The sequence below is a fragment of the Atractosteus spatula genome, chromosome 7 (assembly GCF_055471065.1).
Source record: "Atractosteus spatula isolate fAtrSpa1 chromosome 7, fAtrSpa1.hap1, whole genome shotgun sequence".
NCBI classification, from domain to species: Eukaryota; Metazoa; Chordata; class Actinopteri; order Semionotiformes; family Lepisosteidae; genus Atractosteus; species Atractosteus spatula.
This window is the reverse complement of record NC_142712.1, coordinates 3,907,812-3,925,584: the sequence shown is the minus strand read 5'-3', so window position 1 is coordinate 3,925,584 and position 17,773 is coordinate 3,907,812. Positions and strand designations below refer to the sequence as shown.

The following is a 17,773-nucleotide window of genomic DNA, read 5'->3' as shown; positions in this document are numbered from 1 at the left end:
TTTAATAGGAGCAGTCTCAGTGTGCAGCCGGCAGCTATTACATGGAGAGAGAGCTCACTGCTTGACAGGACCCTGGTCCACACCATGAATTTCAAAAGTGGGAACCAGCTGGGCCGAAGATTAATAAAAAAAGATCAGCCTCCCCAGTTGCCAATGAGCTACATGGACTGTCACTGATTAGAGGCTTGTGTTCCTTTTCTTCTAATAAACTTATTCACAGAAGGAGTGCTACCTGAAATTTTGTACATTTAACCACTGGCAAAAATGACATGTGAAGAGTCTAAAGGGTCTCCAGTGGGATGGTGCAGGGCAGCAGCTGAAACAGCACTGTAATTGAATGGAACCATGTGGAACATCCTGCCTTGAGAGGTAGGAGAGAAAGGAGAAAGCACAAGAAACTTAGCTGATGCATCCCGTGCGTTGATTCCCAAAATGGAATAAAATCAAAGCCATGACTTCTGATCCTTGAAATTCCACATTTGCAATGGTGAATCATGCAATTCCCAAAGACTAAAGATTTAAATACTATTTTCTCAGACCAGACTTACGACAGAAACAAGAACGGGCAGCACTTATCCTTAAAGACTGTAGGTGGGTCCTAATCTCACTGCTCAGGTGTGTTGCCAGCTTTCTAATGTCAATCTGCCATTTGTAAACACGGGCTGAGAATACATGCATTTCTCATTAAGAAGTCAAATAAAAGGAATGGCTGTGCCAACAATGAGCAGAACAAAAGAGCACAAAGGGCGTCAAGAGCAGAGCTAAGGGTGAAGCAGAAATGAGGTGCTCAGATACAGACCTGAAGGCGACGCCATCTGAGTTGCACCATTATAAGACGCAACAGTAAAGCACATAAGGGCCCAACCTTGTGTTTATAGACCCAGTATGAAAAGTGTCTAACTAAGATACTGTACCTGGACCAAAGCAACATTTGTAAATACAAACCACTTAGACAATTTCTAATCCTCTTTTTCTATGTTTACACGAACAAACATTCACACGCAGTCAGTATACACTTTGAGAAAATAATAAAAAAGTTGAAAGGAAAGAACAGGAACTATTTCCCCTGATGAAACTGAGAAAGGGTTAAATTTTAGCATTTAAGTTGTTGATTGATTTTTGCTAGCACCATATTTTCAACTCAAGGCCTCGGATGACAGTGCCTAAACCGTGAGCTGGAGACACCGATGAACGGCTTTAAAGGTTCTTCATCATGAAATTTACAGGAATAATCTCTAGGAAATAAAAATGTTTTACGTTAGGGATTTGCAGGGGTTCTACTCATGACACAGCTGAAACAGGAAATCTTTCCCAGATGCCACTAAAAAGCTAAAGGTTAAATTTTTGTATTTTATTTGTTGTTGCAACAGCCCCAGAGGTGTCACTGAGCTATATAACTGGTTTTCAGGAACGAGCCTCTTGCCTTGAACAAAACCAATGCATTAGACCACAAAATAACACAATAACAGTCGTATATCACCAAGTAATTCAAAATTACCAAGTGCATAAAACATGAGACATCTAAGTCAAAATCATTGCATGCTGAATTAATTTCCTTTCATTCTACTACTGTTACTATGGGTTTGCTGTTTTGATGGATTATCTTCGGTTGAGAGAGAAAATGATTCACTGAAAGATTTTTATTTTTTAATAAAGTAAGAAATTTCCCAATATAATAGGTGCAAATACTGTTTTGCCAAAAGGTAAAAACATGTTACAGGTCTCCTTTTGAATTCTCTCTCATTTATTTTTATATTGTGCAGTGGTAACCTCAAGTCATAGATTTGAAAGAAAGAAAAATGTTTAAAATGAATGATGAAATAAAATGACTCTAATCTGTGAAGGGAAGGGCAGGTTCAGGGAGAACTACAGACTAAAATTGACCTTGTAATGTTCAATGCACTTTATCAGCTCCACTCTCCAGCTCTAATTTAGATTGCAATTTCTGTACCAGCCCTAGGGTCTGTGTTTAGCAACAAGGAAACCATGTTCTCCTTTGATGAGAATGCTACAGGGCTGAACAGCTCTGTCTTGAGAAAGAGAAATCTCCCACACAAACTGAGAGCCACCCTCCCAGAACAGGTCATTTTGTGCTGGGAAAGCACACTGCAGATTTCAATTAAAACACAGTAAGACCTCTGGAAAAAAAACATTTCCAGAAGAGATAAAGCATGGATTCAATTTCAGAATGTGAAGGGTGATATCATTCTGAATGTGTATCTGAAAGAAAACATCCAACACAAAATCACAGCCTTTTGAGTTGAAAGGAACATGGTCCATTGGAGATAATCCGTTCACAAGTTACGATCTACGGAAATTAAACAAAGACTAAAATTTAGCCAGAAACGTGAACTTAACTGTTAGAGAAAATTGCAAGTGATCTTAGGTTATTGCTCTTCATAAAAGACAGTTTGTCTTTTACAGTTAAAGACAGTTCAGTTACTGTCGGTTCACGTTATTTGATCAATGCGATATGGAAGGCCATCATACTGTCTGAATATTGAAAAGCATAAAGTGATATTTCACCAACACAAACAAGTGATTGACCTCACATAGAAAAATTGTTTTTGTTCACTTTTGCCTTGGAGGTGTCCTGTTCTCTGTAAGAAAAACTAAAACCTCGATATGGAAAGCTAACTATGGAAAATAAAGCAATCACCTTCCCGTCGACTACTGGATCATGCCATTAAGCCTACGATGTGAAAGTAACTTTCATGCAGAGAATTAATGTCAAAAATCAGCACAAGTGATTGTCGCATTCTCTTGTGTCCAATAATGTGTCTCACTTTCAAATCAAGAAGGAAGTAATGTAACTTTGCTCGTGTTAGTATTTTCCTAAAAATAGCATAGCATTCATTTTCCCACATACCTTTCTTCTTTCCATTCTTAGCCAAGTGTTCTGTTGTTTTTGGCATATTCACCTGCCATATGAGCGGCTTTAAGCTGCCAAGTAAAATCACACTGCTGTGAAGAGAGAGACTGCCAGCGCTGGTTAAGACTGCAGGCGGAAACTTAACAATCAGAGCGAAGGGCTGTGATGGAAGAAATGACCCTATAATTGAGTCGATACGTAATTGACAGAAAGCTGCAAGTGTTAAACCAAACAAGAATACATGGCAGGAAATATTGGAAAATATCCGGTTTCAGACAGGAATGCTGACTGCTAATGCACCCATTTACAACAGCCTGAAGGCAAACTGATTCGAACAACCTTATTTTAATGGTCTAGGAGTGTGAGCATACAGTGCAAAACACAAAAAAACACTCGTTTTTAAAGCAACTTCAGATTGCTAGTACGACCTTAGTATAGATCAGTGGCCATTGATTTTGTTCTTTCTTTTTCTTTAATTAGGTATCAGGCTGCTTCAAGATTCCAGAAGCATTTACAGAGGATTGAACCGCAATCTCAGACTCAAAAAAAGAGTAGTTTTCTGTGGACTGCGAAAGTTATGGAGAAAACAACTTGCATTGAACCTTTTCGATACATTTAATTAACCTGAGGCAAAAGGTTGAGTGTTGACTTGAAAACTGATGAAAAGTGAAGGTTTGTTGCTTTGACACGATGCTTTTTAAGCCAGTACGTTCACCCAGCCAACAGACATTATTCATTACCGTCTGGACTTTTTTCAGCCCATGGCTGAAGTCTAATATCTCTCCACTCACATCTAGTGTTCCACTTGAACAGGCCCACCTGAATCTTTAACCTAAAGACTATCCGAAACCCTTGCGGCAGCTTAGCTTATCTGAATAGTTCTGTAAAGAGAACCCAGTAGACGATCCCTACCAGAAGCTGGGCGTGCTCTCTCACATAACACACCAATGAACCACACAAAGTGGAAAAAATATGAGATAGTTAATTTAAAGTTCAAGTTATTTAGGGAGGGATGGAGGGCAGAGAAGGGTACCCCTTTTTCTTAATGAAGGAAAACCGAAAAGATAAAAACTGAGAAAAAAATGACAAATCTATACTGATCTATCCAGTCTGGAATCAAGCCCAGGACACAAGACCACAGAGGCAGAAGCATTAACTCTCCTGCTACCTGATATAAATAAAACATATGAATCAGTATATCGTGAACGGAGATTTTGCTCATTTTTGCACTCCATTCAATTTGCTGGGATGTTGGTTACAAAAAAAATGTAGGCTAAGACACAATGCCTGGGGGAGAGAATATAATCTTTTCACACAGATGCTTCCAAAAACTTTCTGAACAGCACCTGTGCTGGTCTAACTGTGCCTGAGGCTCTTCATTTTGATGTACTCCTTGGTGGCTTTGCTAGACTTTGCAGTATTATGTCACAGCACAAGCAGTTTATTCTAGGTGCCAGAAGAGAAACATTTAAGACTTTGCTATGAAGAACGTTCGGCATTTTTAAATTATTATCGAAGGGAGTGAATGTGAAACAAAAGCTGAAAGCTCCTGCTGGTGGTTATACTGACATACAAACTCTTTAATCAACAGACTCTGGCTCTATTTGCAATCCAGTCACATAGGACTTTTATACACACTGAACCCAGTCAACTACCAAGGATTGTGCCATTACTGTAAGAAGATAATTAGAATAAAAAAGTGACATCTGTGAGATCTATTCAGTTCATATAAACAATTCTGGCATTTAATTAATTGCAATACCATCTCAGAGAAATAAGGTTGTCAAAAACTAAAATGGTGATGCAAACTTATTTAATTTAATTTGATATTTCCCTAATAAACATGCACATTAACATCTAGAACGGTCCTACAATACTATTAACAAATAAAGAGGACTGAACCAGATTCCACTGAGTCTTGGGCATGTCTCTCTGCGGTCCATCACTGTCTGCTGGCTTCTTGGGTACCGTACCGACATTAGCTCTTTTTGACATCAGGAATGAAAAACAAAACTTAGTAATCATATCATTCTCTTCTCTGTGCTTTTTCCATGATTTTGCTGAGGAGACACTTCCTCCCCGTCAGATTGTGAATTCTGAAGCCTAGTGACTCTATAATCAACTGGTCCACATCTCTCTTACACAAGGCGACATTACAGACTATGTCATACGCCTCAGTTCCAGGAGTTTCTGTTCACGTACATGGCTGAAGGGCTTAGGCACACTTAACAAGTGGATCCAGTCATGCCAATCTGTACCATGGCCACAGGGCACTTCAACTGTCAGCACAAACACCTCCTAGTCAGAGAGTGCCTTTGTAGTCGTCTCTCACATGTGCACGCAGCTGGTTCATCAACCTGCGGCATTTCCACAAAACCTGAGATATACAGTAGTACAGAATTTATAAAGTTTTTTACATGCATAAGTTTTTTAATTTGAATAAACTAGCCATCCATACCTGAAGACTTACACCAAACAAGGCCAGCTCTACAAAATTGATGAATATGCAGAAAACGTACACATATTTACACTAACCCAAGGAAGTCAAACAAAATTCTATTATTTCTATGTTGATTTCCAAAATGATTTCTTACTCATGCAGACTCTAAGAAACATACTTGATAACAGTTCTAAGAAGTTCATTATATTTTTTAAACATACTAATTGGCTTAAAGATGTAATTGCTCTGTTTTGTAGAGATTAAAAATATGTTCCAGTAAACTCCTTAGTCTCAGAAAGATGTTACTATAAAATGTTCCCTGTGAACAATTAATTGATCACAACATGCAAGACTCCTGATGTGTCTGAAATCCTGAGAACTCTTTTCACCAGAGTTCAAGTGGTTCCTTGCTGACTTCATTTTCATGATGTTGTTCAATTTGAAAGGCAAAAGACTTCATTGAAATACAATGTCTCAATGTTGTTTCTCCTGTGTGCTCTGTTGTTATCACAATCCAGGGAAAGATCTCACATCAGAACACCCTATGGTGAAAATGGCTAAATTATGCAATATCATCTCTAATTTCAGTGTGTAAAAATATTCCATATCGTTGTCTCTACTTTCTTTATTTCATATAGATTCGAATTTGAATCTCAGAAATATTCTATGCCTTCAAATTCTGATAATTTATTCTTGAAATGCAGTATGTAATACATTAATGTCACAGACCTGTGTTTTCCATTTCAACTAAACTGAATCTATATTTTATGAGCTGAAGCATATTCAAATGAAAGGCTCCTGGCTATAGAAGTGTTCATTGATTAAACAACGAATATATACAGTAACTGTATAGAAAAATGGTAAGAAAAAAACCCTTAATATTTCCTTTATTCAAAGGGCCTAATGATGCTATTATAAAGAATTTCATATAATTTCACAAAACTTTCAGAGAAAGGAGACAGATACCAAAGGCAGAAAGCAGTGTAATGGTAGTGAGATGTTGCAGTTTTCACAATCTCTCATGTCAACCCTTGTGAATGCAAAACATGACACCTACCCACAAACGCAGTTACAGTATATTTTTTCCAAATACTGAAAAGGTGAAAAGCATTCACAGCTCATACTGTTTCACCATGGCACTGTATAATCTGTTTAGCCATGGACTTAAGAAGTGTTTTTGCACTTCACTGCTATAGTTTTGTCCTTAGGACAGAATCACAACAGGCAACAACAGAACTCTCTGTGAACCCCATTCTTTCAAATCACAGCACTGATCCATGAAATGATATTGCTGATGCAGCCCGAAACACTCCCTAAGGAATCACATGGGCTTTTTGATGGCTAGCACACACTGTATGTAAAAGCATAACTGGATTACCACACTGTTCCCTGTCTCACACAGCCAACATGAATATAGTTGTCTGGGATTGCTCCCAGACCTTTGGCGAGTATAAAACTGGAATCCCTATTATATCATTTAAAACAAATTTGCCAATAACTGCAGGACAGTTCTGGAGAATCCTAACCCACATAGCAAGAGCTGCGTACAAAACAAAAAGCGTAAGTTATCGGTCAGTTTGGAACAACACTCTCCTTTCTCTCCAGACACTTTGCTTTGCCTTCTGTCAGTAGACCCTAGCTGTGCTGCGAAATGCAGTTCTGAGATTGACACATTTTGTATACTGGAAACGAAATGTATAATAATCAAGAAAAAAATCAAGAAAGGTAAAACCGATTAAACTTAAAAAAAATGGCGCTTCATCCTGCTTAAAAGACCAAAGAAGTTGAGCAAGGCCACATTCCTTTGCAGTATAATGTGCAGAGAGCAGGTTATTGCCATTTTAGTTTATAAGTGAAGACATGCTAGTCATGAACCAAACCAAAGAGTAATCACGCCTGACAGATGTCAACTAGGCCCCAAGGAGACAAAGGACTGGAGTGCAACTGTTAAAGTAGGACAGGGCTCACATTTATTTTTTTTTAGTGACCAGAACAATACATAAGACTGTGTTCTTGTGAAGCACCAGAAGATCACTCTTAATGTGAAAGAGGGGGGCATGCAAAGTTGGTTCAGTCTGACTGTAATGCTTTACAGAAGTGCAGTAAACCCTCACCTCATCAATTTTTTATTTACAACTGAACATTTTCAACCTCTAAAACACATACATTACATTAAGGAACACATTGTGGTAATTAGCGTAATTATTTACTACCCCTGTAGATCTCGGATTGAAAATGTTTTCTGCTTCAAGCTTTTAAATTCTACCGGCATTCTGTCTGAAACTTGACATCCATCATTCAGTTTGAACTTTGTTACTGCAAATAAAAAATGCTTCTGGCGATGCTTTAAAAAAAATTAGTTATTTGGCTGTAGTGCTGTACATGCTTGGAAAAGGTGTTTTTTTTTCTTCTCTACATAATTAAAAACAACCCAAGCAATTTCAGAGTTGGAAATTCAAGGCTGTATAGCTCCATACTACCAATTGTTTCTGTCATTCATGTTTATAAGAATGGCAAGTGTAACTGCCGACAGAGCACAGTGTAGCAGTTAATGAGTTTGCTAAACCTGGCATCGGTAACGCAAGGAAACAGGACACCTTCCACTGATGTCTTCCATTTACATGTCCCCACAGCAGACTCCTTCACAGTTATTATGAAATACATGGCAGAGTTGAAACTGATGCATTATGAATCTACAGCTCTGAGTATGTGGTTGAGAGTATTCATGAGCTGAAAAGAAACACATCTTTATGCATCACATATACTGTAACTCTTTCCACCTCTGTGTCATCCTTCTTTAAAGAGCAAAAACAGGCAATTATTCAGTCCCATTTCCACAGTAACACAGGATGAGGATAAAATTGGTGTAACACTGCTCCTAAAGCCGTATGTGACAGTCATGGAAAATCAGGCAAGCATGCCACTGTTTTACATGATGCGCAAAACGCAGAAAAGCATCCCTGAAATGAAAATTTGTACATACGGATACATTTCACCAAGGAAGATAGTTCTTGCCTTGAGAATACCAACAGATGTATAAAGAACGAAGTTAAAGTGTCATCTGTTCCATCTGCAATGCATTTCCAGTCTGGTTTCTATTTCCTCGTGATCAAATTAAGCTGTCCAACAAACTATGGTTTTGAATATTTAAAATGTGGCTACATAGCTAGCAGCTGTTTAAAATGAGCATGCACTCATTTAAAATGCATCAGACCTACAGTAATTCTTGGCCTGGACTTGTCATTGTGTGTAATTGAATCTAGTGTCTTCCAAGGCCTGAAAACATGTCATCCTGGATGTATTGCAGCTGGAGATGCATTGAATTGTGGACTACTTGGCCCAGTAATAAATCGAACTTCATCCAGATGTTTCAATTCACTGGAACACTGCAAATGTAGATGAGACAAGTGACATTTTAAATACAGCTGTGGAGTACATTCCAGAAATTCAAGACCCCGGGTGTTAGTTTCTATGAAAAGATACGAAAAGCTACTGTAGTTCTAAAGAGCAGGTTTCCATCTACCTCTCTTTTTGTGTTGCGCTGAATGTTCACGGTAAATATGCAAAGTCTTCCTTCAGTGGAATTTGCAGGGCACGATTTGCGATAGCAACAAGAACAATGATCACAAAGAGCTGTTTAATTTGGCTGGACAAACTGCCAGTTATGGTTTGCTCTTCGACAGAAGCCGACACACTGTGTGAACTGCCAAAACAATCGGTGTCAGACATTAGGAGTTTTGGAGCTTTCACTGCTCATGAGTAGATCTAACTGACTTGACTGTTCACAAATGTACAGTAACAGTCAGCCAAAGTTTCTAGTTTATGAATAAACATAAGGGCCATTGATATCTGCTTTCAAAGCTCCTACTGATTGGAAGCTTAGAGTGCAAACCCTTCCTTTAACATCCATTAGCTATTTTTTTTTCACAATCAAATCTAACGTGAACATTCAGATTGTTAGTACAGAATTAATCCATACTGACCTCGAGCATGGTGTTTGATAGTGGGTAAAACAGCCTCTAGAGGGGAATAAAAACATTTTGTGTTCAACAGTCCCAGATAATTGATAAAATACATCGACATGTCACGTACATGTACTGTACATGTCACAGCTTAGTGGCTGCATTGTACCAATATCATTTTTTTTTATTTCTCATCAAAGCTTTCCATGTGACAAGATTTAAGTGCTGGGTCAAGAACATGTTCTGGCATTGTTCTCATGTTCTTGCCTTAATTTCCATCAAGTTGAAAATCTTAAGATTTTCAGACATGTCAAATATCTGAACGGTAAAGGCAGATGTTACCTTGAAACTGCGGCTCAGTGAAACAAAGTCTGAATAGTGTTACTTGCAGTAGTTATTCCAACAAAGAATGGCCTTCGAGTTAATTTTTTCCAGGCTGACAGGGTAATACAGTAGTTTCTAATTAGATTTAGAAGTTAAATCACCCTTGAAAAGCCTATTCTGTAACTGCTTTGTTTCACTTCCATTTTTATTTTCAAACTTTCATTGTAGGTGTTCCTGAAAGGACTTGGCTCCTACAGAACCTCGACTTCCACAGACTAAGTTCCTGCTGTAGAACAGGCAAATAACATATCAGGAAGCTGGCTGTCTTTTCATTGTGTTTTAAATACCAAGCATTCATCAGAGGATTAATTAATTTCACACAATAAAGTGAAAGGGTTTTTCACCGTGGGCTCTGAATTTACAAACCCATCAGCAGTGAAATTCGTAATTTCAGTGTGATATGTCTAATTAGAGGGATTTACCCATTTATTTCTACTTTATTTGCGATTGTACTTCATTATGTCCTTGTCTGTGCACAAATGGCTTAATTGTGACATCTGCAGAGGTAACACACCATCATTCTGTTCTGTGTGTTGGCAGGAGACATTCAAGACAGCATGACTCCTGTCTTCACAGGTGTGAACCCCCTCGTGTTGATTTAATCAAAAGCCACAAAACAATCCCAGTTCTTTATGTTACACCACCACAGATTTGTTTTTTTCAGGCTTCTAAATATGGCATACTTTTCCTGGGATCCCAAATTACCTTGAAATCCTTTAATGGGTTTCCTCTCGGATGCTCCTAACCTTCAGTAAAACTGTAAGTACCCTTCCGTTACAATGACACCGATTGAAATAACAAAATAATAAAAATCAGCCACTTGATTTAAAATACAGTGGCACTCCGTAACAGAAACAAGATATAAAAATAGACCATGAAAATATGAAAAGTATTATTATTAAAATACTTTATTACACTATCTAAAGAAGAATTAAAATTGCCTACTAAAAAGAATTCAGATTCTCGTATTGCTGACAGTTGCATAAAATTTAACGGTACAACTGAGGCTTCCTTTCTGATGGTTAAATCGCACTCTGTACAATATTTGGCATCTGTAATCCATGCATCAGTTCCCACTCTAACCATTTCTGGTTTTAATAGAAACTTCAGTTTAAGCTATACTGTAGCATCAAGCTGTTCTTCAGTGATTTGCTAATGTAGTACTGAGCTTAAGGGTTCTGACTTGAAAATGTATGACAAAGGAACAAGTAAGCAAAGCATAAAAAGCTGACAAAACATTAATATAAGCCTCACTTGATTTATACTTTATAAAAACAGTTATGACCTTGCAAAGTTGAAATATTTATTACTACGTTTTGGTTTGTCTCTAGTTCCTATCTCTCCTAAATTGTAAGTCATAAAACTGTACATTGTTTCAATAATTGATGTTACATTGGTATAATGGTTTGGTGACAAAAATAAAATAATGAAAAATGCTTTAAATAAAATATTAATTTTCATCAGATACCTTCTTTTGAAGACTTACAGGTGCGAAGTTTTTTTAATGCAGGTTTCTTTTACACTTTTTAGCTTTGAGCTTGGAATTCCAAGTGCAGATAATTTGAAGAGGGAAGAAAACAATGATCATTTGTCCATGACAAAGTAATCCTCACTGTCCAGTAACTGTCATGAAAAGTCGTTTTCACACTTCTAGTGAAAGACACAGAAATACGGATGTTTCCTTAAAGGTGATGTTTTGACAGCGCTGGCAGGGCAGCATGGTAAACAGAACACTTGTCTTTGATCTATAACTCACTGCCTATCTACTCCATTCAGGGAGCAAACAGCGCACTGCTTGCTCAGCAAATGGGCTGGCCCAAAGACATGTGCACCGGCTGCTGAGAGAGCACTTAGAAAGGAAGCTTATCTCTCTGGTAAGACAGCTACAGCATTCACAATTACAAACGGGGTGGGGGAGCACACCTGCCCCACTCTTGGACGCAAACCGCCGATAACCACAGAAGATGAAGAATCATGAGAATGGGGAAAAAAATAGCTAAAACCATTGTTCTGCAAGTCGCTTTGTAAAGTTTTCGTCTGGACGAATTCCACCTCACCCCCCCTCGCAGCCAGCAGGCATTCAGCAGCCTGTTCAAATGGAGTGACTTTCTTTGATATATTCTGAATGATTGCAGAAATATCCCTTGGATTCATCCACAGGCATGGTCAGTGCTCCTGAGGGCACTGAGAGCGTGTGGTTCATCCTCATACATAACTCTCTTCACATGCACCAGTAGCTATTGATCATGGAGGGGAGAACGGGGGATCTAGATAGTTATTCCTCTGTGACCGATCCATCTGCTTACTCGCCCAAGCCCAGAAGAGGCTGTGGTGGAGGACAGATGAAAAACTCTCCATGCGTTTTGTATTAGCTTAATATCCCCATCCGTCAGTGATACAGTAACTAGCAGAGCTTCTTCTACCTTCTATCCTTTCTGTATGCTGCATACTCACAGTTGTTGGATTTGAGCAAAAACTACGGCCCAGAACACTGCCCACAATATTCAGAGATCACCTTGCATTTGGAGACAGTGACAAGACTCGCACTGTAAGCATTATTTCCTTTTGACAAGCACTTTCGCATGCATGTCTGCTCTCTATGAATGAAAAAATATTCACTGAAACCACGTAAGTGGCAGGGAGATAGAGTACTGCATTTTAAATTGAGGGAGTGCAATTTGGCTTAAATTTCAGTGTGAAAACGAATTTATAGAAATAATGTTCATTCTACACACCAGTTGACTGGAAAAAAAAACAACAGGCAGCTCTGGTAAGTTGAAATGGGATAATTAGAACTTGGATCTTTCTGAGCTGTAAAAAATACACACATTTTAAATACTTTTCCCTGTAGAATAAGGATTAGAATTTTGTTGGATTATCTCAGTAGCTTCAGTACTGAGTGTAAAAATGGTTTTGCTATTGAAACTTTAACAGATGTTACTGTTTGCAGTCCTTACATATTTCATCATTATTAGACAGATGTTCTGTTATCACAACCTAAACAGTAAATCATCAATTTATAAAACATGACAGAAATTAATATTTACCAGTGATATGAATACTACAAACACACATGGAGTAGGTTTATGAAACTGAAACTGTAGTGGACATTATATCTAAACTTAAGACTTTGGTCAGTTCCTCCTGAAACAGTTGTGCAAAAATAAATTAGACAAAGAAACAAGAGAGAATCCAGCCACGACTTTTGAAGGAAAATGACTGTAAGGAGATTTTCCAACACAACACAAATACAGATTTCACATTTGGAAGGGTATTGATTTTGTTGTTGTAGTTATGTACTCTTTTAAAAATGTTTCTGACTAAACCATGCTGATCTTCATAATCTGTCAACTGTGTCTTTGAGAAAAATTAAAAAAGTTAATAATAAAACAATAAAAAATTAAAATGTAGTTATTTGCTGAAGCTATTATATGTGTTTATATAAAAGACAGCTACAAGAGTTGAAAGCTATTTTTAAAAATAGCTTCTGAAATAAAGGAAATAATTACAATGTACTGGATGTGTTGTCAGTCATTACCTTTTTTCTATTATAGCTAAAATTAAGATGAATTATTTAATAACAGATTTAAATTAATTACAGTTACAGTTTAAAACTGCCTGTTACATTATACAGTATACAGTATGCATGTTATATATGCCTATGGTATATTTTATAAAACTGGGTGATAAAAATACTTCAATTAGAAAAACCACAGCATAAAAATGTGTGCCATAATTGTACAGGGCAAGTGATAACAACTGAGGTGCTTGTGGATGAATGGAAACTCTTGCTCTATGCACTTATTGTAGGTTCCTCTCTGTTTTGAATCAATGAAATACTGTATATAATAATCACAAGAGGATAAGGGAAATGTTAAGGAAGAAAAACAGACGTAAATCAACCTTTAGCACTGTGTATTAAAGTATTTCAATATTAATGATATTAAGTCCTGGCCAAAATTTCCCATTGGCCCTTATCAATCATGGCCTCCTAATAATCCCCATCTATGAATTGGCTTCATTACTCTGCTCTCCTCCCCACTGAGAGCTGATGTGTGGTGAGCGTTCTGGCGCACTATGGCTGGCATTGCATCATCCAGGTGGGGCTGCACACTGGTGCTGGTGGAGGGGAGTCCCCATTACCTGTAAAGTGCTTTGAGTGGAGTGTCCAGAAAAACGCTATATAAGTGTAAGCAATTATTATTGTTATTATTATTATTATTATTATTATTATTATTATTATTAAACTCCAGTATTAAAGGTGGTTGCCAATGTATCAGATCCTGGTATATTCTGCTTAAAAGAATTTCTAAAGTTCCTCACTGCTATCCAGAGGACCTCTATCCATATCTTATATGCATTACTTTCTTTTTTAAGCTTTCAGGTGGTGCAAAAAGTTGCTAGCTACATCTGAAGATGATACATTAAAGCTGCATTCTTAAAACTGTTGAAGACAGATTTAGAATACCAAATTGGGCACTGAAGCAAAGCCAGTCAAATGCTCTGGTGAATATGGGAACCTTTTACACCTAACGTCAGAAATATCCTCTACACCTGTGAAGACGATGTTCTCCCAAGTAACTCTAGACAAAAATATTCCAAGGGACTAAGCACTAACATGCAGATTTGTGTTTGCTGTAGAAAACCTTGCCAATATTGTGGAGGAGAAGAGGTTTAAACCTTTGACGGACATTCTTTCAAAGCTCTGGAGTGTCATTTGTAAGCATACTTACTGTATAGGAATAGGCTGGCATTGTGAATCCCCATTTTATTGGACGCCACACATGTGTAGTTGCCGTAATCATCCTCGGTCACATTGGACACAAACAGAATAGTGCGGAATCCCAGGATCTGGATCTGGATTCCCTGGGTATTGGATAGTCTAGGAAGGAAGCGATAACTTTAAGATTGTACTGAATGTAAATTAACTGGACTTCACTCTGGACTCTACTCATTTTCATATTATATTTAAACTGACAAACTGGGTAAAGGCCATTCGTTTTGGAGCAGTGACAATCTCAACAGAAAATGAGAATATAGCAATTCAACAAATGGCAGATCCAAAACAGCTGGGCCGCACACTATACAAGCTTGCTGTTGTACATACATGTAGCGGAACTATAATGGTTCACCTATTTGGGTTCAGATAGGATCTTTAAATCGGTGTAGGCTTCCTTACTGTCAAACTGTATACATACATTGACTCTGAAATTTGAAATCTGAAATGGAGTAGGGAACAGGCCTCACGAAATGACTCCCTGAATAACTAAAGTAACAAAACGATGTAATTGCAAGAGAATCTCCTACCTCTTTTCATCTCTGTACCACGCAAACTCCGGAGTGGGCACTGCTGAAGCAATGCACTGCAGGACTCCTGTATGTCCCACCTGGGTTTCAGAACTCTTGACATCCTTGATGAAGGGTGGATCTGAAGAAAAAAAGAGATGTTTTCAAATCCAGTCCTCGAAGAGACTGCGATCCATTTTACCAAAGCTCATCTGTGTTATTTACAGTACTTGTGTCAAAGATGGCAGTGATTGTGCATCACATTAGCTATGCTGTAGTTAAAGCATGGTCCAGAAAGTGAGGATATTAGCTTGTATTTAGCATACCTGATATTGAATGTATCTTAAATTGCAAGAGAGCTGTCAGGTCAATAAACCTTTTTGCCTTGACTGTATTGACCGATTTACAAATAATAATCTTTGCTGATGAGGTCACTTTATAAAGGCATACATAACACATAAATCCACGCAAACACAAAATCTTTACTCACCTGATTTTGAAATCCCATGTCAAGGTCACAGGCGATTCCGACATGTAGAGAAGAAAAAGGACACACTCAGCACACATTCCATTGACTGGCGCACAGAAACAGACGTGTACAGCAGCACACACTTATGAACAGTGTTAACACAGAGCAACGCTGAGTATATCACTGTCGTGTCTTAAGAGCGAGTTCATTTTGCAGCCTGTGTCTTTTTCACACCTTCTTCCATGTTACTGAATGCCCAAGATTTAACATCTGTGTATTTTCTATGTTTCAGGGAACCATGTCAGAGATGTGGGAATCAAAGATCTCTCCAAACCAGTAGTTCTCCATTTCACATCTAATGGCCACCATCTCTCTGTTGTCCTCATAGAGGAGTTTCAGAACTCCTATTGCAGAAAAACTATTCTGAAATTAGGATCACCCCTTCCCCCTTCTCTTAATGACAGACTCATCTCCTTCTAAATCTACTCTATTCATTTGCAGATTTCGGTTTTTCACACCACTCCTGCTGATCTCCCTGAGTTTGGACCTTTTTTCTCCCTGCCTTATTTATCTGCTACTTTCTCTCTCCCTCACACCTGAAGAAGGCTCCACAGCCGATATGTTGTGTTTCTTTTCTTTACATTTCTGCGTGGAATTAAACTTTACCTGTTCTTTCACAGCATCCTGATGCTGCTGCCAACTCCAATTCCTATGAATGTTCTTGTCTGATATCTTTTGTCTGTGTTGAATTGAACGAGTGAACCTCAGGGCTTCAAAGAGTGGGTGTGCATGAAGTTTGGGGAGCGATAACTGAGAGAGCACGAAGGACAGTGGTTAGGAATGAGCTAAGGGAGCGTTTGTATGTTTGTGCTGTGTAAAGGCATATAATGCAACTTCACTGTCACATATACATTTCAGTTATCATAAAATAAAGTAAAATAATCAGACATTTTGACACAGAAAACCTCATCACAAAGTGCCACTTTTATGTGTTTTAGAAGAAGAAATGAAATGCAGATGTAATATTACAAAATACATGTATTCCACTCCTAAATAACTATACCTTATCTCTTCTTTTCATTGTCATATGAAATGAAAGAAGCGTTTTCCCTTGAACTGTACTTACAGTAAGTATGAAGTACCTTCACACTACCTCTACATCTACAGTATATCTCTGCAAATCTCTAATCAAATACATGCATGCATAGAAATGTCAGTGCAGAATGCATGTCGTCAGAATGGAGGATTCAATACAAAGACATAAATATCAACAGGAGAGGACAACAATTTAAATACGGAACGATACTACAGTATGTCAGCATTATCGGCACTAGGTGCCTCAGAGTGCCTCAGAGTGGCACAGAGGTGCCTCAGAGTGCCTCAGAGTGCTCCAAATTATATGAGGCACCATAGCTTGTGGCCCCTCCCCCAAAAAGTAAACCTTGAAGTACTATTTACTATTTAGTATTTAGAATTTAGTATACTATCAATACTTCGATACATAGTGTCATTCTGAATACATCAGCACAAAACCTAAGGGCCTAATAACTTCACACTTACACTTAAAAAATAAATATTATTAATTAAGAAATTTACAATATCAAATCAAAATCAGTGTTTAAGGGTTTTTAAGGATTTTTCTGTAGGTATCCAATTTCTTTTTTGTCTTTGTTCCTTTAAGATCAGTAAATAATAAAATATACAAGTGAATTAAAAAAAGGACTATTTGAACACTATTGGTAATTTAGCTATTAAAACAGAACAATAATTTTTTAATGTTATATTTCACATCTTTAAAGGTGTTGGGTGGGTGGGCTATCAGCCCACCAGAGATAAGCAAAAAGACAGCAGCGCTCATTTCATCCAGGTTTGGTATCAAAATCAGACCCCAGAGGTATCTGATGAACAGATGGAACAGCAATTCTATTCCCCAAACTACATCTCAAGGCATGGTTGTGGAAGGAATGTGCAGAATTATAAGTACTTACTAAAAAAAAAAAACTATTATAATTTCTTAAATTAGAACAGTAAAACTAATACTTTATTCCATGCTGTTAAGATTTCTGACTTGTGACTGCCGGAAACCGCTAACTGCACATTTTCGTGGAACACTCCTAATTTCACACTGCCTGCTTCCTCTTGTGATGTCTTTAATGTTCTCAGAAATTACAAAGAAGCCTGAGTATCCACAGAAACTAGAGTTGATTATTTTCGCCCCAGAGAATTTTTTCAGTGCATTAAACAATTACCACAGTGTATTTTAATATAATTCTAAATCAAAATATGGCTTTGTGGGGAAACACACCAAAATACACTGAGCTAAGGATTTTGGAAGTTACACTGTGGAAAACTAAAGGAGG

At 37.8% G+C, this 17,773-nt stretch overlaps 1 protein-coding gene across 2 annotated transcripts in view; it reads right to left on the bottom strand.

The window, feature by feature from the left end:
• The window catches only part of lsamp (limbic system associated membrane protein), a 632,261-nt gene that overhangs the window by 12,262 nt on the left and 602,226 nt on the right, over nt 1-17,773 (bottom strand). For both annotated transcript variants that reach the window (XM_088921092.1, XM_088921091.1), the window contains 2 exons: nt 14,966-15,086; nt 14,392-14,540 (listed from right to left, as the gene is read on the bottom strand). In XM_088921092.1, coding sequence (XP_088777218.1) covers nt 14,392-14,540; nt 14,966-15,086 — 270 coding nt within the window. The remainder of the gene's footprint in view (nt 1-14,391; nt 14,541-14,965; nt 15,087-17,773) is intronic.